Genomic DNA, 27,345 nt, shown 5'->3' with positions numbered 1-27,345 from the left:
AAGTTCCCTACAATTGCTGACATTTTTAACTCTCACCTTCTTGAAAATGTTCTCCTCCCTTCAAATTCAACACTCTGAAATTCCTTTCTTTATTAGCAACTTTTTCTCTTCCTTCTCATTGTCTCTGTCCTTTCCTGGTACTTTTCTTCTATCTCCAGTATCCACTATAATGTCAAGTGGATGACTCTCAAACTTGTAGCTCCAGTACGGACATCTCTTCTAGACTATGGGCCCAGGTTTCCCTTGGCCTAATAAATAGCATTGCAGACCTAATGAATGGCATTATTGAGACCCTCAAACTCAATAAGCACAAAACAGATTATATCATCTTGCCCCTAAAACCAGTTTCTCATCTAAACTGACTTCTTCCTATTGAGAACCAAAGTATTCTTTCAATTATTTGAGCTTAAAACTTAGGAGTCATTTTGATTCCTTCCATTTCATCACTTGGCACCCAATCGACTGCAAAATTCTGTATCTTCATCTTTACTTCATTCCCTTCCTTTCCTGGTTGTACTTGCTACAGTACTACTCCAGGATGTTGTTATCTTTAATCTAGCATATGTGGGCTTTTCCAGGGGTAACTCTGACTCAGATTCCTTCCTGATCCAATCAATTCTCTATACCACAGGTAGAACAGTTTTTCTAATGTCTAGTTTTCACCTCATCTTTGCCTTCGTTAAAAACTTTGGATGGCCCCTAATAGACTTATAAAATAAATACCTAATTTCAGCATTCTAGCTTCTGAGGTCTGCCACAATGTGGCTCCAATCTATCTTCTCAACTTAGTCTCATTCTCTCATTTACATGCCCTGGACTAGCCTACATGTTTCTCTCAAATTCCAATTCTGTAGTGAAATACCTAAAGATTCCTCCAAAGTGTACAATATATGTAATATGTACATACGATATATGTAATATATACATGACAGATATGTGCTCTCTATATAATACATATTTCAAGTCTTTTTTATTGTGAAATTTATTTTCAGCCTTATATGAAAACTGTTTTTCTTTAAAAAATATCCCTTCTCCCACTATGTCCTAAGATTAGAGAATGATTTTTTTTTTGCGGCGGGGGGGGGTTAACTTCTGTCACTTTCTAAAAAGCACATCACATTGGCTGGAGAACAGTGGGGACTCAAAATCCTCTAAAATTATCGAAATTTGGTTAACTTTAATTTCCCTTACTCCTCAAAAAATCTGGAATTATCTGGTTTAAAAAAATACTATTTTTTAAACAATTTTTTGATGACAATTTTTTGATGAAGCTATCATATAATTAAATAAAACACTTTATTTAGTAAGTAAACTATTTTGAGTAAGTAACAAGAGGTATTTGTTTGGTTTGGCTGCATTAGTCTGTGGATGAGAAAACAGACTACCATTTGCTATGTATTTGGTGAATAAAAGCTAAATTCCTCCATTTCCAGTTTTCCTATTCTGAAACATTTCCACAGCTAGCAACTTTCAGAGGCATGACCTCTGATATTTGATTTACAAGAAGAACCATTAATGTAGAATGGTTGATTTTCAAGTAGAAGTATTCTTGTTTTTTTAAGTTTGTTTATTTATTTTGAGAGAGAGCGAATGCATGCAGGAGAGGGGCAGAGAGAGGGAGAGAGAATCCCAAACAGGTTCCACACTGTCAGTGCAGAGCCCAATGCAGGGCTTGAACTCACGAACCATGAGATCATTGCCCAAGCTGAAGTCAAAGGCTTTACTGACTAAGCCATTCAGGTGCCCCTTGAGTGGAAGTATTCTTACCTGGAGGTGGTGGAAGTGATGCTGGACATCCTGTGTGAAAACAGGCATCTCATGTTAGCTTCTAAAGTTATTGAAATTGTTTCGGTGTAAAATAGTTATCTAATAACTGAAAATAATTGGCTACATTGCTAGTCTTACAGACTTATTTCTGTCTACCTTCCTGTGGGGAATAAGCTTAGGAATTCCCTGAGCCTGCACTGATGGGTTAACAAGGCGTAAAGAATTACAAAGCCATAGGATGCTAGCTCACACCCAAGTTTGGGTAAACAAGATTAGGTAAATGGGTATAGAGAGGGCAGGGCAGAGGCCCCAATATAGAACAAAGGTATATGAGGTAAATAAGATTAGGTATTCAGGGCGGAAACACCCCCAATTTAGTACTATAGCAGAAAGCTGCTTTCACAGGAAGGAAGGAAGAAATTAGGTAAACAGGTAAATAGGGCAAAGGGGAAGTTGCCCAGAGCGGAACTAATTAACAAAAGAAAGGTTGACCCTGAGGTTGAATGCTCTGTCTTTCTTGTCCCCTAGACCAGTTTAGTTAAACAGAGGTGGTACCTCACCTCTGCTGTAAACAACCTTCTGCCTGACCTCCTGGCACCAGGATTTTGTTTTGTATTAACCAAAACCCCTAACCCCGCATATTTTCAAAACCCCCTTTCCCTCATGTCCATGAGTTAATGTTGACAGTTTCATTATCCCTTTGTGTATGTCCATCACCATGTTTGTAAGCCTTCCGATCCTAATGAAAATAGATCAAGGACCCTTAATTGGGGCTCTTGTCTCCCGGACATTAGTCATCTCCCACATTTTAATCCTGTGTCCCATTTTCTTGCTAGACAAGAAAGAACTCAAGACCCAGAGTCTATGACACTTTCCTTTTCTGCTCCTCATGGCATTTCAAATTCCACCTTAGAGAAAAATCCCTTTGGACTTCAAATTTGAATGGGAGGGAATATGGGAGCCTAAAGGAGAAATGAGAAAATATCAAGGTAAACTACTCCTTGATTGTCTTTGGCAAACACCTCCTATTAAAAGGACAGTAAATGTGCATTCAGAAAGGAAAAGGATAATTCAGGTATAGGAAAAGGTGTTATTAGTAATCTAGTTTTAATCCTTTAAGAACTTTTATCCTCTTTTTAACTTCCTGAAATATTTCATTCTTATTCCATCTCCACCTGCACCAGATGGCGTAAGCTGGCCATATGTTTCTTTTTAAGTCTTCACATATCACATATTTTGGTCAACCCAACAATTCACTCAAAAAGTTCAAATTGTATTTCCAAACTTCTAAAAAATCAAATTAATATTTTAATTCTACCCACCAAGCAAGAGGCCAGCCTAGAATATTTGAAAGAACTTAAAATTGTTACATGTTGAGGTAAAGGGGCCACAACAACCAATAGGGGCAGAAGAAACAGAAAGGAAATTAGTTAAAGATGTGGGAGCTTGGGGATCAAATGTCTCTTTTAACTGAGGGAGGCTAAACTAATCCCCAGTTATAAATGCTTAACAGATTAGCAGAAAACAGCAACCAGAGAAAGAAATGTCCTATTAGAGATAAATACAGCAGAAAATCTTCCCTGATCAGAATTCCAAGGGTTCATTGAAGACATTTGTAAGAGGAGCCATAAAGAAAAATCTCCTAATCTCCACATTGCTGTCAGAGTCAATTCTCTAAAACATCTTTCTGATCATCTCATTCTCTTGACAAAATCCTTAAGGGGATCCCATTTAGTATATGGATAAAGTCTCATTTAAATTTAGAAATAAGGTTTTTCTTGAACTTGCTTCTACTTTCCAATCTCATTTATCCCCTGAACCTCATACATTCATGACCGATACCTGGCTGATTCCTGAACTCATTCATGATATCACATGTCTCTGTCTTCTCATGGCTGGTTGGCAGGAATTCCCTCTTCACCCCAGCCAATATTAAACTCAGTCATCTCCTTTCTGATGCCTTCACTCAACATTACCAACTAATAAGCAGAAATTAATATTCTATTCTCACTATACAACTGGGACCATAATGATTATACATGTTTGGGAGCTAGCTTTAAATATACTGTAATGATAGTATCTGTGCCCATCATAATCTACCTACAAATACACAAAAGTAATAAAACAGCAATGACTTTATTTTATTGATATTTTTGCTATTAGCTTCTGCTACAAGTCTAGCATATATAAAGAAATATTAGATAAGTAAAGAAATTGGGATTTGCCCCATACTGACCTGTCTTGTTTTCAGTTTCTTGGTCTCTTGTTGTGACTAGGGTGGTTTCTAAAGAGAAATAAACTAATGGTATTGTCATTTTATTTATTAGGATAACACGTATGCATATCAAGTCTCTCTCTCTGTGTATATGCACAAATGACAGTACAAAGTCATGCTCAAAGGAAGCTTTGTGTGAAATAAACAAGTCATTCCAGCACAGTTGGGTCATTTCATTTTACCTGGGTAGGATACTTTGGGTCTTGTTGTGATTTTAGTTGACATGGAGGTGGAGCCTGCAAAAGGAAATACAAAAAAATGTCAAGAATAGCACATTTCATAATCCCATTCCCAGAGATTTCAAGCTCCATAATTAAGTCTTCAGATGAGGAATTTTGGTGAAAGCCTAAACAATACTGATCATTGAGGAATTTGTACTGCCAGCAGTACAAATTTTTCCTATTTGTACCTGTTTGCTATTAGGTACAAATTTTTGCTATTTGTACCTGTTTGCTATTTGTACCTGCTATTAGTACCTGTTTGCATTCTAGTTCCAGAGGTTTCCTTGACTCCAATGGAAGCAGTGGCTGCTAAGGGAGTTACAAAAGCATTAAGTATAGGGGACTGGAGAAGCTAGACTTTGTCTTCAGATAAGCTGGTCTGTCTTCTGAGATGTCACCAAGAAAAGTTCATTTATTATTATTTTACTTACCTGTGGTAGAATTTCCAGGAGCAGTGGTTGTTTCAAATACTTCCCTGGAGGTACCTAAAATAAAGACAGGAAGAGCAATGCACTTTTTCTTGTCTCAGAAGAAAATGTCCTAAGACATGTCTACATGAGACAAGAGTTTTGAGCACCTAGCATGTACCAATGCATCTACTAATGCTAGGACATCCTCCTGCAATTGAAACATAAGAGGCCCCTATCTTAGAAACTCCTTGATCACAGAAATGAATTGAATATTTTCCCATGACCCAGGTAAATTTCACACTTATAGGTCTCCTTCTCTAAATGATACAAATTTTTTTCACATCTAATTCTTTTACTTCCTATAACTTTGTTTCCTGGTTCTCTTCTATTAGTTTTTGGGACAGTGAAGTTATGAGAGTAAAAAAAAAAAAAAATGAGAAAACATCTGTGTTGATCAAGATGGCCTAAACATTTCCCTCAGCTTGACTAAATTTATAGACGTATCTTCCTGATTAAAGGGCCCTGGACTCTCTTTTCTTAGAGCATTTACTTTAGAAAACTTGTGGCTATAAATTCTTTCTCTGTCCTCTTGAGATACAAATCTTTCCCTAGTCTCTGGACAGTTTTACAACCCAAGAATGTCTTCCCCAAAGACCTTGGAGCCACCTCTTTGAAATATAATCACTGAGAATAACAGTAACCCTATCTCTTTGTCTCTGTGGGAAGTTGGAGCCTAACTTTATTCTATAAGCACCAATTAGCAAACTTAGGTGGCTTAATCGTATAGACCAGCCTCCCCTCCAGTACTTTTCCCACTAGCTCACCCCAGCCCTTAAAATATCCCCTGGATTTTATTTCAGAAAAGAGGAGGTAAAACTTCACTGCTATTGCAATGAGCTTTACAATAATTACAATAATCTTAAATAAAGTCTTCATTGCCATTTAAATTCCATCTGGTGCAATTTTTCTTTCCGAGTTCAAGTCTGGCATTCATTCATAGAGATAAATATTGGTTATCTGAAACACTTAGGTGTGAAAGAGAAGAATGTCAAGGATATAAACTTCATTTGAAGTCATTTCCATTACCTTGGGTGGGACTTTCTGGGACACCAGTAATTCTACTTGATGCCACACTAGTACCTACGAAGGAAAATGAAAAACATTTCATATCAGACACACCTCCTATGGCCATCCCCAAAAATTAAGTGAGAAGAGAAAGTAAGCCGGGTGAAAGTCTGGGTCAATACTGCATCCAGCCCATAGATTCCCCTTGTGAATTACAAAACACACCCTTTTTGGGCAGATGTGGCTTCATAGATTTATGCCTTTGTAGAGGAATGTTGGCTGGATTTCAGCATCTATTCCTCCTTTTAGCATTGTGTCCTGTGTACCTACCTATACAAACTTACCTGGGTGCTCTGGTCTGAGTCCAGAAACTCAGAGCAAGAAGATAACAATGGCTGAAAAAAGTACATTCCTAATGAGATTCTGCCCCATTTCCTGGCCCTTTATTTTTACTCTCAACATTCCCCTACACCGAAGTGAAGCTTTAGGAGTCTTTAATGAGAATTCAATAGATTTGAATCACTGACTCTTACTTATTTACATTCCAACTCAAGTGGTAGCCCCTAAGAGAGGCAAACAAGAATGAGGTCAGGACTGCTCTGTTGATGTTGCAACAGTTAATTCTAGAGAAAGGATATTTTTTTTTAACTTAGATACTCTGCCACTTACTAAATATTTACTAACCTGTATTGGAGCTTCCAGGAATAACTGTTGTGCCAGAGGCTACCCCAGTGGTACCTGCAATAAGAAGGAAGGATGAGCCTCAAAAACCCTTTCTCACCCTAAGAAAAGTATAATATTGGCAAGTGCTCCTATTTCTCTGAAGCAACAGAAAACAATTTAAAACAATTTTTCTTGTATCATGTGTTAAACCTGACATGTTTTCCAATGTACTTTCTCATGATTGAAATGTTCAAAGAAAATATGAGGAAAAGCTACAATCGTGTCAAAAATCTTATTTCTCTATATCCAGAATCATCTAGAATCTTATCAGTAAAGGAGAGAATGTCTGTCTTATATTCACATGATTTACTTCCAGTGACTTAACTCTTTGACTCTCCAGTGGAAGAAAACCCCAGAAAAACAACTGCATCTATACATATCTTGGCTGGTGGTGACTTTCACTAATTCTGGAGTATTGCCTGGCAAAACAAAGGGGGTAAAGTTTCTTTAAAAAAGGTGTGTCTAGAGAATTACATCTATGGTTATGTTTCCTAGGAAAACTCAGGGAACTAACCTAATTTGACCCTATGAGCTATTATTAAAGGAAAAGGAACCACTTCCAGTGATGTTCATTTTCATTCACAATCTGTGTATAGTGAGCTCAAATGAAAAAAAACCATGGAGAATCCAAAATCCAGTAAAATTCACCTGATGAAATTCTTGCTTCCATAGTTCCAACACCTTCTTTAAAAGTTGTGGTTTCTGTAAGAGCAAAGAAGAAAAAATTGAGAAGATTAAGAATTTGAAAATACGAGAATATATGGCAGTGTGCAATTTTGTCCATAGGCCCTTAAAGGGGAATTCCTTTTATTTCCTGATTTACCTGCTTGGAAACTTCCAGGTGATGATATATTTACAGAGCCTGTCCCAGTGGTAGCTGGGATGTGAGAGAGAAGAAAGAGACAGTAATGTGAGCACTATCTTTCTTATTGGATGGGGATGATCATTTAGGAAAAATTCATGTGTTTCTGTGAAACAACATATTCCTTCTCCAGGATTCCTTGCCCCCAAAAGTAAAATAAACATTTTTTCTTGCTCTGTTTTATCCCCTATGGTAAACTCCATTCTTCTATGATCCCTGTTTTCTGGAATTAGTATCATGGAGATAGGTGCCTTCCCCATTTCGCCTTTTCACTTCCCCATGCTTACCTATTTTTCTTCTAGTAGACTGGCTCCCTGGAATTAGGTTGGTGACTCCTGAAGCTTAAAAAATGAAAAGAATTAAGAATCTTGACATTTTAATTATTTCAATACAGTTCTCCCTTCCTATTTCAAAGTTTTATATCTATTAGGTCAGGCCCTCTGAAAAATGAATCTTACTAAAAATTACACATGTTGTCTGAAAATTCTGTTTGCTCCTGTTTGATCTGGGATTCTGAATCCCCAGATTAGAAGCAGAACAGTCTCCTGAGTCACATCCCAGGACTCCAGCACTCTGTCTTATAGACTTGACTTAATCCATACTGGCTGAGCCCAAACTATCCCCTTTTCCAGGCTCCTCTGCCTTTACAAAGCCCTTTTTTTGTAACACCTTTTAAATTTACTTCGACTATGTGTTTTTGTTTTAACTTTTTAAATTTGAGTATAGTTGACTCAGTTTCATTAGTCTCATGTGTACAACAGGGATTCAACATCATGCTGTGCTCACCACTAGTGTTGCTACGATCCATCACCATACAACACTGTCACGATACCATTAACTATATTCCATATGCCGTCCCTTTTATCCTCATGACATATTCACTCCATAGCCGGAAGCTTGTTATCTCTCACTCCCCTTCCCGCATCTTTGCCCACCCTTTGAAGCCAAGGTATCATGTTTTAACTTCTTGGTCTTCTGACTATGTGTGTTTACCCTAAATAAACTCACCAGCATCCACCACTTAAATATCATTTGTAAGCAATCGGCTGACAAATGTGCATCTTCAATGTAGGCCTCTCTTCTGTACTCTAGTTGCACTTAACAGTTCTCCTGAGCATACTACTGAATACCTCAGAGCATTTTATTTTATTTTGTTTAATTTTATTTACTTGTTTGTTTGTTTATTTAAATATGGAATGCTTCTTGAATTCGCGTGTCATTCTTGCGCAAGGGCCATGCTAATCTTCTCTGTATCGTTCCAATTTTAGTGTATGTGCTGCTGACGCGAACACCTCAGAGCATTTTAAATTCAAACTGCCCAAATTTGTCCTCACTATATCTTCTATCAGTTATCAATTTTTTTTCCTCCTCCAGTATATTCCCAAATTTGGGGATGGCACTTCCATCCGTCTACCTAAGCATCCAAACTATGAGCTAGATTCACCCAAAACATCCTTCTCTCCTTCACCTCTCCATCACATCATAATAAATGCCAACTTGCCAACATATTGCACATTCTTTGTGACCTCCATTTTCCGACATGATTGCCTCTGTAATCTCTCTGTAATCATGTCTTACCTCCAACAGTCTCAAACTGGATGACATACCTCCAACACTTGCTTTCTTACTCCCCTTTAAATCATGCCTAACTTATGCCTAGTTAATCTTCCAAAAAAGTAAATCTATGCATGACAGTCAATCTATCCAAAAACCTTTCAATTTCTCCTTATTGTCAATGGAATCACAATTTAATTTTTTTCATAACTGAATCCTATAATATTATGGAATACAAAACTGATGGGTGATCTCCTTTTTTTCCCCCTTTTCAGGACATTCCTGTCACAACTTTGACAACCAGAAATTTTGACAAACCTCCCAACATCTGCTCTTGCGATGGTTTCCCAGTATCTGAGTTGTATTCTACAAGTTTAGATTATTATAATTTCTTATTTTATACTCCCATGCTTTTTAATAAATGTTTCTTTCCTTGATCATTTTCATTGAGTAGACAAAAAATATTAATGTGAGATTTTAAAAAATGCCCTAAATTTATTTTAGTCATCTTAATTTACTTGGGTTGGAAACTTTTGAGTAACCTGTGATTTCACCTATGACCATAGTACCTATAAAGACAAGTAGGAAAATATTTTACCAAAAAGACTCCTGTTTTCATTAAGAAATGTACCACTAAGAAACTACGTCCTAATAAATGTGCATATGATGAAGTCTGTAGTCCAGGAGATTCTAGTACATTAAGATCACAACCCCAATTATCTCATAAGTCTTCAAAGTTTTATCATCTCCTGTCACTACCAATATCCTATGAGTAATCAGTGAAATCTCAACAATTCCGCAATGCCATGACTGACCTGTTTGAATTACATGCCCAGTGTTGCCACGGCTTAGTCCCAGAGTTGTAGACCCTGTGAATAAACAAAAATTTAAGGTGATTTTAAACAATTTTGAAATCTGGAAAAAAGTTGTATGTTATGAAAGTAGAAGACATACTCTCAAAGAAGATGGCTTTTGACTGAGATACTAATAAAGAGTATTAGTCTCTTTGTAACTTTGACTACCTCATGTTGGCATTTCCAGAAATAAGTGTGGTGAAAGACAATCCTGGAAGAATTTGAAATGGACATGAAAATGAGATTTAAAAGAATGAGAAAGATACTGTGAAATTGAGAGAGAGAGAGAGAGAGAGAGACCATAGTAATACTTTTTATGCCCTTAAAATATCATGGACAAGATAAATTCACATGTTTCTAATAAGCAATAAAGGGGCTTCATTATGCACAGACAAGCAAACACCATGCTCTCCCACAGACTCTTTCATTTCTCCAAACCAATATATGGTAAAGTTTCATTCTGGAGCCCTCTGTTCTCTGTGGTTTAATGCTTTTTGTAATAGCGTTTTTCCTCTGCTCATTTGTTTTCCCTCCTGTGACTTGGCTTCCTGATGCTTCAGTGGGGATTCACGTGTGTGAAGGAGCATGTAAATTTTTTTTAATTTGTTGAGACCTTAGTTATGAGGAAAACCTGAGAAGAAAGGGTTTTATGTGCAAGGTAAGTCTAAGACTGATGAATTAAATCCTACTAACCAGGACTAGAATTTTCTGGACCCCTGGAAACTTCAGCTGACTCTGAAGCAGTATCTGCTAAGGCAAGATGGATAAAGAATTGAGAGTAATATATCATTCTTAGCTTCATAAAATATAAAAGGCTGGTGTATAGAGAAAATCAATCTGAAGAACAAAGTCCCACGTCTGATTGACCTAACATATGGTCTCTTCAAATGGAATACAAAACCCTATCTTAGCTGGTCTGCTCACTCATTCATCATCTAACACAAACTTAAACATAAAACTGTTGAGAACACAAAAGGTTGAAAGCAAACCACTCACTAGTGGCCATTCCAAATACAGTGGTAGCTTCAAATTCTGTAGAAGTTGTAGCCTCTGAGAGGAAATAGGAGAAAGCAATATGAAATGCAGAAATGTGGCTAAAGTTCATAGAAGCAGGTTTCCTCAACTTTTTCACAACTTACTTGTGTTGGAACTCCCAAGTGCTATGGTTGTACCTGTGGCTATCCCAGTGGTAACTGAAAGCACAAAAGGAGATAATCAATGTATTAATTCCTTTTTACTTAAAATCAGGATTTAGTTTAGAAGACATTGATGGGTTCCTCTAATCAACTAAAAGGTTTAGATCAGGAACTTCCTTGTCTTAAGTGATATATCAATAATGGTTTTTATTATACCATTTTATTACAAGTCTACAAAATATAAGACAATTCACATGGGATAAAGAGTTAAGATCCTGACAATTTGTACTCAAAGAGAGATTAAGGTAAGGTAGAATAGAATTCCCTCTAAGTTCATTACAGTCACTGTGATTGACTAAGACATAGAGAAAAATATTATTTGACTGCTCATACTCATTTATTTTAATTCCACCCTTGGTGTTTCCACCACCTCCAAAAGAAGTTGTGGTCCCTAAGTGAAAGGAAGAAAGGAGAAGGAAAGTAAATTCAGAAGGATCATATAAATGAGAAATGGTGGTTTCCCAGGGAATGGTAGGGAAAGTGTGTGATTGGGAGGAGATGTTGAAGCAGGAGGCAGGGGAGTGAGTTTTCCATTACTGAAGCTCGTCACATTCCCTGTTAGGTTATTGATTTACCTGTGTTGGAACTTCCAGATGCTGTTGTGCCAGTGATTACACCTGTAGGGCCTGCAGTAGAAAAGAGAAAGACAGAATCCAAATGGTGATGCATTTACCTTTCTGAGAAGAGCATGGCCAACCAGACTGTCTGTGACTGGAAAGTAGCAGATCTTTTTTGAGCTATCCTGTCAAGATGAAGTTCATTCTCTATTTTTAAATTCAGGGCCACAATAAACATGTTGGCTTACGGTCCAACTTTGATGACTAGCTTCCCTAGGATTAAATATCAGGAGTCTCCAGGCTTTTCCAAAGCTTACCTGTTTTACTTCCAGGGCTTGGTGTCTCAGATGCACCAGCGGTAGCTCCTGATGACAAGAATAGAAACAATATTTGTGTAAATGTATTTATTTGTATTCAATGAAATAACATCTGAAATCCAAAATTTGCTACACCTAAACTTCCAGTTATTTCTGTCATCTTTGCTTCCCTAAATAGAACTACATGGACATACTGCCTCCAACTGATACTGGGGTAATATCTTCAATATCAAAAAGGGACCTTTCTGAACTCCCCTTATGGTAATAAGAATTACCATATAAGGTTTGCCCCCAGAAGAAATGAAATCATTTTCATAAATATAAACTTCCTCTAACAAATGTCCCCAAGAAAAGGCAAAGACAGAATAAATCATCAGGAACTCAAGAATTGCCAAATCCTGGGGCACCCGGGTGGTTCAGTGGGTTAAGCGTCTGGCTCTTGATTTTGGCTCAGGTTCTGATATCAAGGTAGTGAGATTGAGCCCCGTGTTGGGCTCAACATGGAGCATGGAGCTTGCCTGGGATTCTCTCCTCCCTCCCTTCTCTCTCTCTCTCTGACCCTCCCCCACTCATGCCCATGCTTTCTCACTCACACTCTCTCTCTGTCTCAAAATAAATAAATATATTTTTAAAAAGGAGTTACCAATTCCACTTTCACTGGTTATACTTCCTTGTAATGGAAGTTGTAGCTTCTGACAGTGAAAAGAAAGTAGTGATGGCTAATGGAAAGTCATAAAAAAGAATCACATGCTATTCCTCCAGAGCTAGTCCCAAGAAAGAAATTATAGCACATCCTTCCTCGTTGGCTTACCTGTGTTGGAAATTCTGGGTGAGATGGTACTTTCTGGGGTCACTCCAATAGTACCTGAAAGCACAATAGAATGATATGATCATGTGAACTTTACTCCTATAAGAAAAGCATATTATAGAAAAGGGTGGGGAAGCTACACAACTTCTTTATTATGCAAAAAAGATTATTTTTGGCAATAGCTTGTTTCAGAGTTGTTTTGTGCACTTTCTAATGTTTCATTCCCAAAATAGTGGTGGGAGAGCACAATGTGGGATAGTGGTGGAGAGTCTCAAGACAAAGGTATTTTTCCTTTATTTACCTGTTTGAATGCCAGGGACTTGGCTACTGGATCCCCCTAGAAGAAGAAACAACAGGATTGATCACCAATTAAATTTACTTTGGGTGAAGTACTGATGTTATAGAAATTTTAATGTTCTAGAAATGTTTAGACATGTGACAAAGAAATCTAGTGATATAATGTAGTAGTAATATAGTATCATGATTAAGAGGTTAGACTTCTGAACCAGACTGCCTGAGTTGAAGCCTGTTTGTTTGCTGTATGACGTTGGGCAAGTTGATTCATATCTCTAAGCCATGTTTCCTCATCTGTGAAAATGATTGTACCTTAGTTTGGGGTAAGGTTTAAAATAATAGCAAGAAGGGTGTAGGATAATGCCTGGCACATACTTAGAGCTTGAAACTGTTAATTGTTATTGCTGCGCTTGTATGTGAAAAGTGGCAAGGTTAGGAAGCTTATGAACTCACCTGTATTAATTTCAACTCCTGTGCTTCCACTGCCTCCAGGGAGTGTTGTAGCTTCTAAGACAGAGGAAAGGTAGAAAAAATGTGAGGTGAAGAGGATTTAATGTTTTTTTAAAATATAATTTATTGTCAAATTAGCTTATATAAAACACCCAGTGCTCATCCCAACAAGTGCCCTTCTCAATGCCCATCACCCACTTTCCCCTCTCCCCCACCCTCCATCATCCCTCAGTTCTCTGTATTTAAGAGTCTCTTATGGTTTGCCTCCCTCCCTCTCTATTTGTAACTGTTTTTTTCCCCTTCCCTTCCCCCATGGTCTTCTGTTAAGTTTCTCAAGATCCACATATGAGTGAAAACATATGTTTTCTGTCTTTCTCTGACTGACTTATTTTGAGGATTTAGTGTTCTGAGGCAAGTTAATTATGTACTTTTCTGGGCCACTGTACCATGAGAGATACTTTACTACTAGAAGTTTTCCTGTGGAAGACTCTCTTCAGCTGGCTGGCTCACCTGTATTTGAACTCCCTGGTGCAAGTGTAGTGCCAGAAGATACCCCAGGGGTACCTACAACAAGAAGGGTGGCTTTCCCCCTCATGGAGTTGGGGGTGGGAATTCTGCTTATCTTGTGGGCCTTTTCAACTGGTGATAAATTATTTCTGTTCTCTTATGCATAGTTTTATTCCCAAATCAAATGAAGATAGAAATTCCTCAACAGAGAAGTCCCCTTTTCTGAGATTTAATGGCAGAAAAACAAGGGTTATTCATATTCTGCCTCTTGTTCTTCTGATCCGCTTCCCACCGGAGCCACCTAATGTGCTTCCAGTTCCTTTATTTATGGATACTTCTGTAGTAGCTCCTATGAGAATGAAAATTTTTAAAACTTAAGCATGAAGATAGATAGTTACTGGGATAACCACTGCACATTTCAGTTACTTCTATGCTCAAAGAAGAACATAATGAATAGAGATAAATTTTCTGTGTTTGTTGTGGCCTTCTGTTTACCTGAAATAAAACGCTCTGCCACTATCTTTCCATCAGCTAATATCATGGTGATACTTAAGATGACAAATAGAAAAAGAAAACTCCCTAGACAATTATCACTTTCACTCTCATATTCAGGGAGGTATATATGGAGGCTGGACCATGAAAATGAAGATATTTCAAAAATCTGCCCCAACTGATTCAAAATCAAGTAAAAAAGGAAAACACTGTTAATCTTAGATGTAAGTTCCTTAAAAGCCCCTCCTCAAGAAATTATCCTACTAAGAAACAAAAAAGTAATTTATAATCAACCAAAGTCCCCCCTGCCACACAAACACACCTACACCCACACACACTAATTTCCATCTGTTTCCTAACGGACTCTAGTAGTAGTATGGCTTCTAGAAGAAAAAAAGAAGAAACAGATAAAGGTTGGGTATTTAGGAAGAAAAGAAAATATGGTGCGGTGCTCTTACATGAGAAGATCCATGTGAAAGACATTTTTTCACCTTATTTTTAGGAAAGATGCTTTCTTCCCAGCTTGTTAACCTACCACTATGGGAACTTCCAGGTGCAACAGTTGTACTCGAGGCCACACCAATGGTACCTGAAATAAGAATGTCATGGGATCATCACAGAGAATGTTCTGCATTGAGGCAATCTGAGTATAAAGTAAGTGTATATTTCCAGGGCTGTATCTTCAGTTATATTACACATGGACAACTCCAGGAAGGACCATTCATAGAGACTATTTTGCCCATATGGAAGCTCTATGAGCATGCCTTTCTGCTCCTGGACTGAATCGTGTAATTTCTCCCATGTATCAATTATTTCATTCATTCAAAAATATTTATTGAGCCTGTTGAATACTAGAAATTCACCAATAAATAAAATAAATGAAGACTTTTTTTCCCTTAAGAAGTCTATCTTCTAGTAGGCTTACTTAGCAAATATTACACTATTTTCAACTGGGAACAGAAGAGTTTTTCACCATGTTTACCTGTTTTACTTTTAGCGACTTGATTGATACTCCAGAGGTAGTTCTTAATGGTTGAAAGTAGGAAAAATATTTTGAGTATGTTATCACTTTAATCAACCTCTGAGGCAACCAGTCATTAAGCAACTTAGACTTTAAAGTTCAAGATAAAAAGTCAAATGGGAGGCAAAAAATTTCTACTTTCATTTTAGTCATCTACTTGCCTGAGATAGAAGCTTTTGGGACAGTGTTGACTCCTGCCGATTCTGCAATAACATCAATCATGTCCAGTGGGTTAATCTTCCAGGAAACTACTACTACCACCACCCTATTCAGAAATCCACACCACATGGCCAGGCACTGGTAAAGGGTTGTCCAGAAACCAGCAGAGGAGTCTGAATCAATAGCACCATTGGCTGGGTGTGCGATGGAGGACCTGCCCTTCCTGTATAACAATCTTTCTGATCCAGAGGCAAACTCATGATCATAATCAACGGCAATGCTAACATCTGGCACTCCTAATTCTCATTGATTTCATCACAGGGTCTCTGATGCTTTCTAAGGAAGCTTTGGCCTCTGGAAACAAAAAATTAGGAAAGTAGAAAGTATGTTTGGGGTGACATGTTTCTGCTTGATGTTAGACAAGGAATGATTGCCTCTGAATACATTCACTTACCAACACTGGATCTTCCAGATTTAATAGTTGTGCCAGAGACTACTCCACTGGTACCTAGAATCGCAAAAGGGAAGGGATTGATATGTTATTTCCTTTACATTAAAAGAAAAGCTAAGAAGAAAAATGTTACAAGCTTCTTTTAATTCATAGAAGGCTTATTCTAGGGTTCCTCATATATCTTTTCACAAGAACATTTCTTTCCAAAAGGAAAAAAAAAAAGATGTTCACATTATAATTCTCATTCTGAATATTGGTAAATATCAGGGAGATATTCACATTTTCTCATGCTTACATGTTTGAATGTCAGAGATCTGGCTACCTGGTATGGTAGTCTGGACTCCTGAGGAGGAGAAAAGAGATGGGGGTGGGGAGAGATATTCTGCCTTATATAAACTTAGGGATGATTAGGGTAAACCATTAACACACTGGAATTTTGAGGTTTAGATAAAGACTTCCATAGGTCAGAAATCATTCTGTGTTTATTTCAGCCAATTTAAATTACTAGAAGGAATTCATAAAAAAGGGAAAACTTTCTGGTGCTATTTGCAATACCAATGGAGAAATCCCATCATATCTTCAGACTTAGAGCAATGAAACTCAGTGCTGGAATTTATAGATTTTCAAAAAGATTTTTATCCCTACTATTAAACCTATTTTGACTCACTTGCAATACCCTTAAATTAAATGCAAAGTCTCCAAAGGAAAGCTGAGACAGTCCTAAATCTGTTGACCCCCAAATCATGGGCTCTTCATGCTCACCTGTTTGGGCTCCAGTTCCAGTCATTTCTGTGGAAGTTGTGGCCTCTGAAGAAAGAAATAGGAGAATGATGAAATCTGGGAATTTGAAATATTGGGAAAATATATTGTGCTATTTCTTTATTATAACAGCCCTGAAAGCGAGATCATGACATCTGAGATTAAATAAGCGAAATTTCTTCCTTGTTAACCTATCTGTGTTAGAACTTCCAGATGTAATGGTTGTTCCAGACAATTCTCCAGTGATACCTAAATTACAAAAAGGTAAACAGAGTAGTAGAGCATTTCACACTCCCAGTTCATCTTAGAATCATTAATGTGGCCCTAAAGCACTGAAGCTCCTTCCTGAAGACTATGAATAAAATTGAAAATGAACAACTTCACAGCATTGTATTTCTCAGGTCAAACTGGGATGGATGTGTTGCTATGGATTTCCCTTTCACTATGTCTTAAAAAGAAGCAGGTCTTTAAATCACACTTACCTGCCTCACTTCCAGGAACGTATCCACCTGTTGTGCCAGAGGTGCCTAAGGATGGGATTAAGCATGGTTTTAATTTTTATAAGTAGTAACCTTTGATGTAACTTGGAGCATTTTGATAATCAGTTGTCTTTATGAAGCTTTCTAGTGAAAAAGGATAGAAAATAAATAATAAGCATCATGTATACGAGAGAGATGATAGGAAGTGGCAAGCCCTGGGGAGAAGGTAAACTGGGTAAGGAGGATTAGGAGGATTGGGGGTTAGGATATATTCAATATGCACTCATACCTTTCTTCAGAAAAAACAAATCAACAACAACAACAAAAAAATACACCTCTGTGAGTCAGAACATAGAGGACAGCCTAGGCTTGTAATTCCCAAGCTGAATAACTTGAATATACTCTCATTGGTATACTACAATATTGTTAGAGGAGGTCATTGAAAGGACATGAATGTCAATTGACCTATGAGCTGGACTCTGGAAATGAGAGTATGGGATGTATGTTCTGCCTACATTTCCACAGCTGGAGCCGTTTTCAAGGAAGCAGCCTTGAGAGGGAAATGTGTCATTGAGACCATCTGGATGGTATAGAGTGACTGAACCCACTTAAGATCTCCACATAAGCTTTTAAGATTCTGGTGGTGGGTGCAGAGATCTACTCATCTTGCGGCCACCCAGGACAAGGCTCGGAGGTAAGTTCCCTTATTACACCTGCCACCTACCAATCCAGAGTGGCCTGCTTCTTTTTTCCGTTCTCTTTGCTGTTTGTGTACAGGGCCAGGCTCAGACTTTACCTGGGAAGCTCCCTAGTTTTGCAAACCAACAAATAGGGCCACAGGGAAAATGTAGGACCCTTTTTCACACTCCCTCCCATTTTCATGCTTAACCCAAACAGAGAAATAATGAGAGACTTAGGCCTCCACTGAAAAGCTCACTGCCTGGCAGTACTCCTTGGGTGATCTCGCTCCCTCCTGTGAAAGTTGTGGCTTCTAACAGAAGAAAAAGGAAAAAGAAAATGTAAAGGCTAGGGACACATGGGTGGTTCAGTCGGTTAAGCATCAGATTTGGCTCCGGTCATGATATGGTTGGGAGTTCAAGCCCCACCTCGGGCTCTGTGCAGACAGCTCAGAGCCTGGAGCCTGCTTTGGATTCTGTGTCTCCCTCTCTCTGCTCCTCTCACACATGACCTCTTTCCCTCTTTCTCTCTCTCTCTCTCTCTCTGTCTCACACACACACACACAAATAAATAAATAAACATAAAAAAAAAGTAAAGACTTGGAGTGTGCACAGGACATTCAGGTATAATACCTCCTAGGTATACATCCTGTGTATAACTGTCAGGTAATGGACCCCATAATGCCCTGATGAAGGCTCCTTAGAGCACAAAGAGGAAAAACTAAAGTGTCTGAACAGAATTTATTGATGTCAAATATTGAACAACTGCTAAATTTTTCACCAGTCTGCTAAATATGGAACATCCAAAGAGTTTTGATATATATTTTCTTATTCTTTTTTTAATTTTTTTTAATGTTTATTTATTTTTTAGAGAGAGACAGAGCATAAGTGGGGGGGGGGGGGGTTGGTGGCAGAGAGAAGGAGACACAAAATATGAAGCCAGCTCCAGGCTCTGAGCTGTCAGCACAGAGTCCGATGCAAGGCTCAAACTCACGAACCGTGAGATCGTGACCTGAGCCGAAGTTAGATGCTTAACCGACTGAGCTACCCAGGCACCCCAAGAGCTTTGATATATTTCAGTCAGGACCTTTTACTGAAGTTATTAGAAAGTACCATTAGTGCCTTAACAGCACTCACCTGTGATGATCCTCATTCTTGTTCCACTTTCTCCCACAGAAGTTGTGGCTTCTGAGAGAAGAAAACAGGATAGAGTTGATTGGAAACTATTTAAGGACCACAGAAAGGAGCGTGTAGAGGAGACATCTAATTTGTGGGAGGACATGTGGAAGATTCCCTGTTGTCTTGTTGCCTCACCTGTAATAGAACTGCCAAGGGCAACAGTTGTACCAGGGGCTACCCCAGTGGTGCCTGAAACACAAAGGTCTGAAGTCATCACAGTGATTCATGTTTATCTCCTGAATACCTGTCTCTAGAAGGAAATCTCGATGTATCTCATATCAAGGGGCCCTTTCACTGCTTCCTGATGAAAGTGAGAATCATATACCTTTCCTGTGACCTATAGCATTAAGAAAGCAATCAAAATAATAATTTTTCCAAGTTGAGGCAACCTCCTCAAACATCCCATGATTTCAAAACAGAGAATAAGGTGGCTTTCTTCCAAGTGTTCACCTGTCACACTCCCAGTTGCTTGGCCTCCCGGTACTGCAGTGGTGCCTACCGTAAGACGAAACAAACAAACAAAAAAAAAAAATGAATTTCCCAAGGAAATACTGAGCATCAATACTGTTTCTTTGAATAAGAAAATCTTTATATAGGACAGGCCTATTTAGGAGTTCACATCATTTTCACTTCTTCCCAGGTGTATAATACTCCTCAGCTCCCCCTGACATCTTAATGATATATAAGCCATCACAGGAGAAACCTATCATACGGTTTACATCACCAGCACATCTTTAAAAAATAGCCACTGTGAGGCTAGATGCTGGTGTTAAGAGCTCTTCCATATATTAAATATGTGAAATCTAAGAAAATGCTGAAAAGAAATACAAATTACTCTGTAGGAGAGCACACCTCCCAACGGGTGACTTCAGGGAGAGCCATAATTCACACTAAACCCCAAACTGTAAGCTAATTATTCTAAATGCATCTGGATCCAGTTCCAGAAGTACCACTGCCTTCTGTTAAAGTTGTGGCCTCTGAGGGAAGAAAATGATGAACGATGAGGTCTGAGGATTTGGGATATTAGGGAAAGAATTATGTTGATATTTTTCAGAGCAGGTCTACTAACTATATTATGAGGTTAAATATGGAGATTTATTTCTTATTAACTTACCTGTGTGGGAACTTCCAGATATAATAGTTACCCCAGAGAATTCCTCTGTAAAACCTAAAAGAAGAGAAATAAAGGGGTCAACACAGCATTATCTCCCTGATCAATATGGCATTGAACCACTGGAAGACCTTTCCTGAGGATCTTTGTTTCTGAAGGAAATGAATCATCAATTACTTCCCACAATTTCTTTTCCTGACCCACCTACTAATCCTTGTTCTACTGGAGTTGCCTTTCCATACATCCCACTGAAAGCAGAAGGAGACCTTATGTCACCCTCCCAGTTTCTCTTCCAGCCCCTGGACCCCAAGGAGTGAGAGGTGACTAAAAGAATCAAAAGGCAGATGATCAATTATTTGAGGTGTTTGGGTAGTCAGATGTTTAAAATAGCACTCCTTAACTCTAATACTCTCATATGATGAGTTTATTTAGTCCATTATACCTGGCTTGGAACTCTGTGAACTTCTACTAGCTCCAAGTGAAATCATGGTGGTACCTATTAAAGCAAATAGAGTGAAGCTTTAAAGTAAGTATACATTTTATCATTACTCTAGTATTTATAGACATCTCTTATGTGCAATATTGTTTTTGGCCCTTGAATGTATCAGTGAGCAGGATATTCAAAGATCCCTCCCTTGATGCAGCTTATATTCTAGCAACTGGAAACCATCAGTGAACAATCAACAGGACAAATAACACAGTGTGACAGATACTAGGAAGTGGTATGGGAAAACAGCAAACTATGTAAAAGCTCTGGGGCTTTGGAAGGCAGGGGCTGACCAGCATGTTGCCTTCATCTCTGCTATCCAAAGACTAGCTCTGCAGCACTGGGCATCTGGAAATCCATATGGAGATATCTTGAGGCTATGGAATTTCTAAGCAGGCCCAGGTGTGTGACTCTTGGCATGTTATGTTTCCCAGATGAAATGCAAGGCCCTTTCCCAGGTCAGGTGTTCACTGTAGCCACACAAACAGATTTGATAAAACCCCCAAAGCCTCACACTAAAACAGCTCACTTCCTAGAAGTTCTGTTTGGGTGGTCCCACTTCCTCCTGTGGAATTCGTGGCCTCTGATAGGGAAAAGGAAGGAAGGAAGGAGTAAAGACTAGGGTGTGGGAAAGTACACACTGTGCTGTTGTCAGAATCTATCATCCAATGGCCCAATTTTGCATGTATTTTCAGACTTACCTGTACTGTAATTTCCAGGTTCCACAGTTTTCTCAGGGACTATACCAGAAGTACCTAAAACAAAAAAAGGGGCAGCAGTCACTCAGTTCAATTGCTTGTCCACTATGGGATTTAAATAGGAATCTAAAGTTTCCATATAGCAGTAAACTATAACCCCGAGACTTTGAATTCCAAGAACTAATTCATATATACCCCGTGTAATATTTCTTTCTACAATAATTTTACTGAGAAAGTTCTTGACTATCATGTCCCTTTCTTTGGGAGGAGAGATAGGAAGTTTCCCTCCACATTACCTATCCATCTGTCATTAGTTTGACTTCATGATGGTGTACTGAAGGTTCTTGTAAGCTCAGGAGATAAGGAGGCAATGTAATGACTGTCCTGTCCTTTTTTCTGAATTTGCTTAATATAACATATATAAATAGTGTAGATTTTTTTCAGAAGACTGTTTTTTATATCAATTCTTAGCATTTTATTTTTTTAATATGAAATTTATTGTCAAATTGGTTTCCATACAACACTCTGTGCTCATCCCAACAGGTGCCCTCCTCAATACTCATCACCCACCCTGTCCTCCCTCCCACCCCCCATCAACCCTCAGATTATTCTCAGTTTTTAAGAGTCTCTTACGGTTTGGCTCTCTCCCTCTCTAACTTTTCTTTTCCTTTCCCTACCCCATGGTCTTCTGTTAAGTTTCTCAGGATCCACATAAGAGTGAAAACATGGTATCTGTCTTTCTCTGTATGACTTATTTCACTTAGCATAACACTCTCCAGTTCCATCCACATTGCTACAAATGGCCATATTTCATTCTTTCTCATTGCCAAGTAGTATTCCAATGTGTATATAAACCACAATTTCTTTATTCATTCATCAGTTGGTGCTCAGAAGACTGTTTTAAGAAGTTATTATGAAGTGCAGGTATTAGATTAGCAGCACTCACCTGTGGCTATTCCAACTCTGGTTGTTTCATTTTCTCCTAGGAAAGTTGTGGCCTCTGATGGAGAGGAGGAAAGAGTTAATTGGAGAATATTTAGGGTCATGGAAAAGATAGCTGGTACTCCTGCAAAGACGAATACCAGAGGAAACATCTAACTTATGGGAGGACATGTGGAAAGTTCCCTACCATCTTGTTGACTCACCTGTGTTAGAATTTCCAGGGACAACAGTTATGCCAGGGGCTACCCTAGTGGTGCCTGAAACAAAGGAACAGCAGTGCTCATGTTTCTTTCCTAAAAACATGCCTCTAAAAGTAACCCAAGTATATCTTCTTTATAGCTAACTGGCTCACTCTCTGGCCCTTCTCTGATGATGAGCCCTATGTATTTTCTTTTCACCATTTTATTACCAAAGCCAGAGTCACAATGTTGTCAACCTAAGATAACTTTTCCAGAATTCTATGTCTCGTCACGCTCACCTGTTTTACTCTCAGTGACTTGACTTGCTGATGCTACAGTGGTACCTGCTGTGGAGTGGCAACAGAAGGTATGAGTGTGCTCAGAACCCCAGACATTGGGAAAATATCTCACTCTTCATTGCTTTCTTGTGAAAAGCAAACATCTATATAGGGCAGACATGTCTCCAGGGTCCATGTAGCTCTTCTCCATTTCTCCACAATAGAAAGTTTTCTTACCTTTCCCTCTTCAAATGCTTATAATTTATAATTCCACAGGAAATAATTCTCAGAATAATTAGTACAATCATCCCATCTTCAGGGATTACAGCTAAGATGGTGGACTCTGTTATTAGTAGCTTTTCAGGAAAAAATAGTTCAAAACTGAAAAAGAATTAGTTGGCCAAATGTGCAATATTAATAAGGTAAATATGGACTGCTCCCCAGAAACCCTCTCTCTCTCTAGGCTCTCCTACAAATGCCACAATTAGTGGTAACAAGAAGACAGGAACTGGTCCCTCTCACCTGTTCTGAATCCAACTCCACTGGTGCCAACCCTTTCTGTGGAAGTTGTGACCTCTTGAGGGAGGAAATGGAACAGTAAGTTCTGGGTGTTTGGGTGGGTGGAAAGAGATATTTTGTATTATTTAATCACCACAATCCTACAAAAAACTTCATGTCCAGAGTGTCCAAACAGATGGCTTTCTTATTATTTCAACTTTAACCTGTCTTGGGAATGCCTGTTTTAACAGATTTCTCTGGTGGTAGGCACTGAGTGGCTCACTGAGTGATACATGTTGAATGGTCCTTAATCAACAAAGGGAGAATCTAATGGATCAAGTGGATAAGTATTGAAATCAAACACTTCATCAGATAAGGACCCCAAAGGAATTTTATATCAGTGAATGAAATAAGACAAAAAAGCCTGTCTTCAAGGAGCTAACATTTGAACGTATGTACTGAAAGAATGTAAATGAGAGCAATTGAGAAAAAGTGAGATGTTCTAAAGATTAAACTTCTTTTAAAACTGTTAAGTCTAAAAAGAGATACCAGGATGCAATAAAAGCTAAAAATTTTCATGGAAATGATAGGTGATAAATAACACTAATAAGCTGAGAAAAAAAGCTGCCTTTTTTTAATAAGGGGCATATTTCAGAGTTATTTTCATTTATTTGATTGATTTTGCACATTTGTACACAACTGGTGTAGAATTTAACTATTATGTAAGGGAATCAATATGACTTTGTTATGATTTAAGAAGGCATAAGAATAGAAAAATCAAAAGCCCTATGTTACCAGAATCTAATTTGAAGTTCATGTTTTATTAATCTGATAAAATTGAGATTTCTATTATATTCTCTAGTCTAGTTACTGCAATACCAATTTTTTTCCAAATGCACATTTACAATTTCATATTTTCTCACCTGTTACTGCAAGCTATTTTGACATCACTAAAACTTAAAAACAAACTATATTTATAAATGCACATTTTAAATTTTTCATGAAAAGATTAATTTATATTAGATTATAATTTGGGAAGAATATCACAGTCTCTTATATATTTTTCAGTGTCCAAATGGAAAACATAAAAATGCTGAAGCCACATCCTACAGAGCATATTTTTGTCATTTTAATGTTGACTTACCTACAATTAATACTGGTGGAATTCTCTTATCTGAGCCTAAAAAAGGAAAGATTAAATTCATGTTTCCATTAAAGAATATACTTGAATTCCATTTTTAAAAATCCCTTTGGTGCTTCAACTGCCATCATATATAATTTTTTTATTAAAAAACAGAGGTATGGTATTTTCATAGAGGCTGAACTTAGAAATTGAAGTCAGAGTGCGAGATCACTTGGGAGAGAAGCTGCGAAGTGCTCTGTAAGGAATCACCTATGAATTACAAATTATCAAACTGAAAGCAAAACCATTGCCTTTTTCCCAAGCAAAATATTTACACATATGTAATTCTTGTTTGCTGCCATTTAATTAAAGATTAAGGTCTTGAATTTGGAAAATGCAAAAGTACTATTGTCAATAACAATAAAGTACATACTATGTCCAATAGTCACATCCTAGTAGCCATGATATTAATTTATAATATAATTATGGTGTTCAATATATAATTTGAAACATTTCAATTTATTTACATTTACATAGCCATAGATTGAATAAAGAATAATTATAAATTTAGTCTGAATCAAATTATTGAACTATTTTCTAGTGACTAGTTTGTAAAATAAATTTATATAAGCCATCTTTGTAAAAGTAGTTAGAATAAGTGTAGCATAATACTTTACAAGAAAAAAAGCATAAACAATCTTTTCCTTAAATAATGGACAATTTCATCATGAACAGCTAGGTTCGGTGAGATAACCTACAAACAGAAATAATGCCTTTCTCAAGTACTATATTACTAGTCCAAAAATTTAAATATTAATGTGCTATCGTCTTTAATACATTTTCATTCATTTATTGTTAAGAAAAAAATTGCCCTATAAGTTGGAATGATTGTAAAAAGAAATGAAGTGATAAAGTTTTTATTTATAAAGCAATAGTATTATAGTTTTTGCCAATGTTTTAGAATTGACAAATGCCACAGTTTGTCATTATATATAAAATTTTAAACCCCTTTTTAGTACTTGCTGCTGTAGCTTGGAAATGGAGAAAATTTAAGCTTTATAAATATTAAAAGCAAGGTCTTATTGATGGATCATCAAAGACCATTTTATATTTGCCTTACAGGAGGAGGGACATTGTGGGTAGGAGCACAGTCTTTGGAGTCTGTATAGAATGAATAAAAATATTGGCTCCAATATTTGATTTGCTGTAAAATATGAACAAATTTAGGTCGTATCTTTTTTTTTTAACATTTATTTATTTTTGAGACAGAGAGAGACAGAGCATGAACAGGGGAGGGTCAGAGAGAGAGGGAGACACAGAATCTGAAACAGGCTCCAGGCTCTGAGCAGTCAGCACAGAGCCCGACGCGGGGCTTGAACTCACGGACCTCGAGATCGTGACCTGGGCCGAAGTCCGACACTTAACCGACTGAGCCACCCAGGTGCCCCTAGGTAGTATCTTTTCTAAGTTCCCCATGAGTAAAATGAGATAACAAAATTTATTCTAATAGTTAAATGAGAGAATATATTTAAGGACACTATAATTATGTAACTGGCATTATTACTAATTATTTTGCCATTTTTAATTAGCCAATAAGCATGAAAAGTATAAAAAAAAAAAACCTGACATCCCCTGCTTACGTACCAGTAGTGGAACTTTCTGGTGCAGTTGTTGAACCAGGGGCAGCTTCTGTAAAACCTGAAATTAAAATGAAAAGTAATGGGTCGCCTGTGTAACCCAGTCAGTTAAGCAGCTGACTCTTGATTTTGGCTCAGGTCATGATCTCACGATTGGTGAGTTCAAGCTCCTAGTCTGGCTCTGAGCTGACAGCACAGAGTCTGCTTGGAATTCTTTCCCTCTGCCCCTCCCCTGCTCATGATCACCTGTGCTCTCTCTCTCTCTCTCTCTCTCAAAAATAAATAAACATTTTAAAAATTAAAAAAAAAACACCAGAAAGTCATGAGCAGTGTTCTTATTTTATGGGGACACTACCTGGACATTTAACAATGTAACTACTTTGAGTTCAGGTGTTACAGTTCCAGTACCTGGTGTAAACACACCTAACAAAATATAAGGTCCTAAATGCCAGATGACTTGGATCTGATTTTCTGATTTCTACTCAAAATACACTAATATTCATCATTAGATTTATCAGGAAACCTTATTTTGTGTTACAACCTGGGCCAATACCTTCCCTTCCCACTCACCTGATTTTCCAGGTGTGGTTAAACTGGTTATGCTTTCACCTGATTCAGTTTCTCCATATGGTTCTTCAGTTGTACCTGATTAATGAGATAATTGAAAATTATCTTTATGTGTTTCATTTTAGGAAAAACAAACCTACCACTATTTAAGTATATTTAAAATTTAGATGTTAATACTAAACCTAGAATATCTCTTAATCTTTTCTCCAAATATTTGGTGCTTGATTAATATAACAAACTCATTATCATGATGAGTCTAAGCTAACTTGCATTGGAATACCAACTGATACTCGGGTAAGTCTTGACTGCTTGTTTCCCAGAAGTGGTGGTTATAGAGCCTGATGCTCCAGCTGTGCTTCCCCTGCCTGAACCTGTTGTAGCTCCCACTGACACTCTGGTTGCACCTGGTCAAAAATAAAAGCAGGAGGGATAAAAACATAAACTTCTTAAGAAGTCTGTGGGGGCGCCTGGGTGGCTCAGTCGGTTAAGCGTCCGACTTCGGCTCAGGTCACAATCTCGCGGTCCGTGAGTTCGAGCCCCGCGTCAGGCTCTGGGCTGACAGCTCAGAGCCTGGAGCCTGCTTCAGTTTCTGTGTCTCCCTCTCGTTCTGACCCTCCCCCATTCATGCTCTGTCTCTCTCTGTCTCAAAAATAAATAAAACATTAAAAAAAAAAAAAAAAAAAGAAAGAAGTCTGTGGACTCACTTCAAAACAATAATGTTCTACAAAGCTCCCATCTTTAGTAAACA

The 27,345-nt window shown here is 37.8% G+C and overlaps 1 protein-coding gene and 1 non-coding gene across 2 annotated transcripts in view; both read right to left on the bottom strand.

Moving 5' to 3' along the window:
* The window catches only part of MUC19 (mucin 19, oligomeric), a 111,767-nt gene that overhangs the window by 5,638 nt on the left and 78,784 nt on the right, over positions 1–27,345 (bottom strand). Inside the window, exons 50-86 of the mRNA XM_081796295.1 lie at positions 27,323–27,333; positions 26,888–27,001; positions 26,601–26,675; positions 26,038–26,091; positions 24,415–24,450; positions 23,295–23,348; positions 22,519–22,572; positions 22,320–22,373; positions 21,377–21,430; positions 20,631–20,684; positions 20,192–20,245; positions 19,422–19,572; positions 19,213–19,301; positions 19,036–19,086; positions 17,225–17,269; positions 16,599–16,790; positions 15,987–16,040; positions 14,888–14,941; positions 13,357–13,410; positions 12,911–12,946; positions 12,613–12,666; positions 11,802–11,849; positions 11,503–11,553; positions 10,871–10,924; positions 10,684–10,781; positions 10,425–10,563; positions 9,693–9,746; positions 7,611–7,664; positions 7,285–7,338; positions 7,110–7,163; positions 6,423–6,476; positions 5,760–5,813; positions 4,695–4,748; positions 4,519–4,572; positions 4,225–4,278; positions 4,004–4,051; positions 1,768–1,797 (exon numbers count right to left, since the gene is read on the bottom strand). Coding sequence (XP_081652421.1) covers positions 1,768–1,797; positions 4,004–4,051; positions 4,225–4,278; positions 4,519–4,572; positions 4,695–4,748; positions 5,760–5,813; positions 6,423–6,476; positions 7,110–7,163; positions 7,285–7,338; positions 7,611–7,664; positions 9,693–9,746; positions 10,425–10,563; positions 10,684–10,781; positions 10,871–10,924; positions 11,503–11,553; positions 11,802–11,849; positions 12,613–12,666; positions 12,911–12,946; positions 13,357–13,410; positions 14,888–14,941; positions 15,987–16,040; positions 16,599–16,790; positions 17,225–17,269; positions 19,036–19,086; positions 19,213–19,301; positions 19,422–19,572; positions 20,192–20,245; positions 20,631–20,684; positions 21,377–21,430; positions 22,320–22,373; positions 22,519–22,572; positions 23,295–23,348; positions 24,415–24,450; positions 26,038–26,091; positions 26,601–26,675; positions 26,888–27,001; positions 27,323–27,333 — 2,348 coding nt within the window. The remainder of the gene's footprint in view (positions 1–1,767; positions 1,798–4,003; positions 4,052–4,224; positions 4,279–4,518; positions 4,573–4,694; positions 4,749–5,759; positions 5,814–6,422; positions 6,477–7,109; positions 7,164–7,284; positions 7,339–7,610; positions 7,665–9,692; positions 9,747–10,424; positions 10,564–10,683; positions 10,782–10,870; positions 10,925–11,502; positions 11,554–11,801; positions 11,850–12,612; positions 12,667–12,910; positions 12,947–13,356; positions 13,411–14,887; positions 14,942–15,986; positions 16,041–16,598; positions 16,791–17,224; positions 17,270–19,035; positions 19,087–19,212; positions 19,302–19,421; positions 19,573–20,191; positions 20,246–20,630; positions 20,685–21,376; positions 21,431–22,319; positions 22,374–22,518; positions 22,573–23,294; positions 23,349–24,414; positions 24,451–26,037; positions 26,092–26,600; positions 26,676–26,887; positions 27,002–27,322; positions 27,334–27,345) is intronic.
* Positions 8,509–8,615, bottom strand: LOC132660420 (U6 spliceosomal RNA). Its single transcript, XR_009601771.3, has one exon. It is a non-coding gene; the product is annotated as a U6 spliceosomal RNA (small nuclear RNA).

The sequence above is a fragment of the Panthera onca genome, chromosome B4, assembly GCF_046562875.1.
Source record: "Panthera onca isolate mPanOnc1 chromosome B4, mPanOnc1 haplotype 2, whole genome shotgun sequence".
In the NCBI taxonomy this organism is placed as follows: domain Eukaryota; kingdom Metazoa; phylum Chordata; class Mammalia; order Carnivora; family Felidae; genus Panthera; species Panthera onca.
This window is presented reverse-complemented; position numbering and strand designations above follow the sequence as displayed.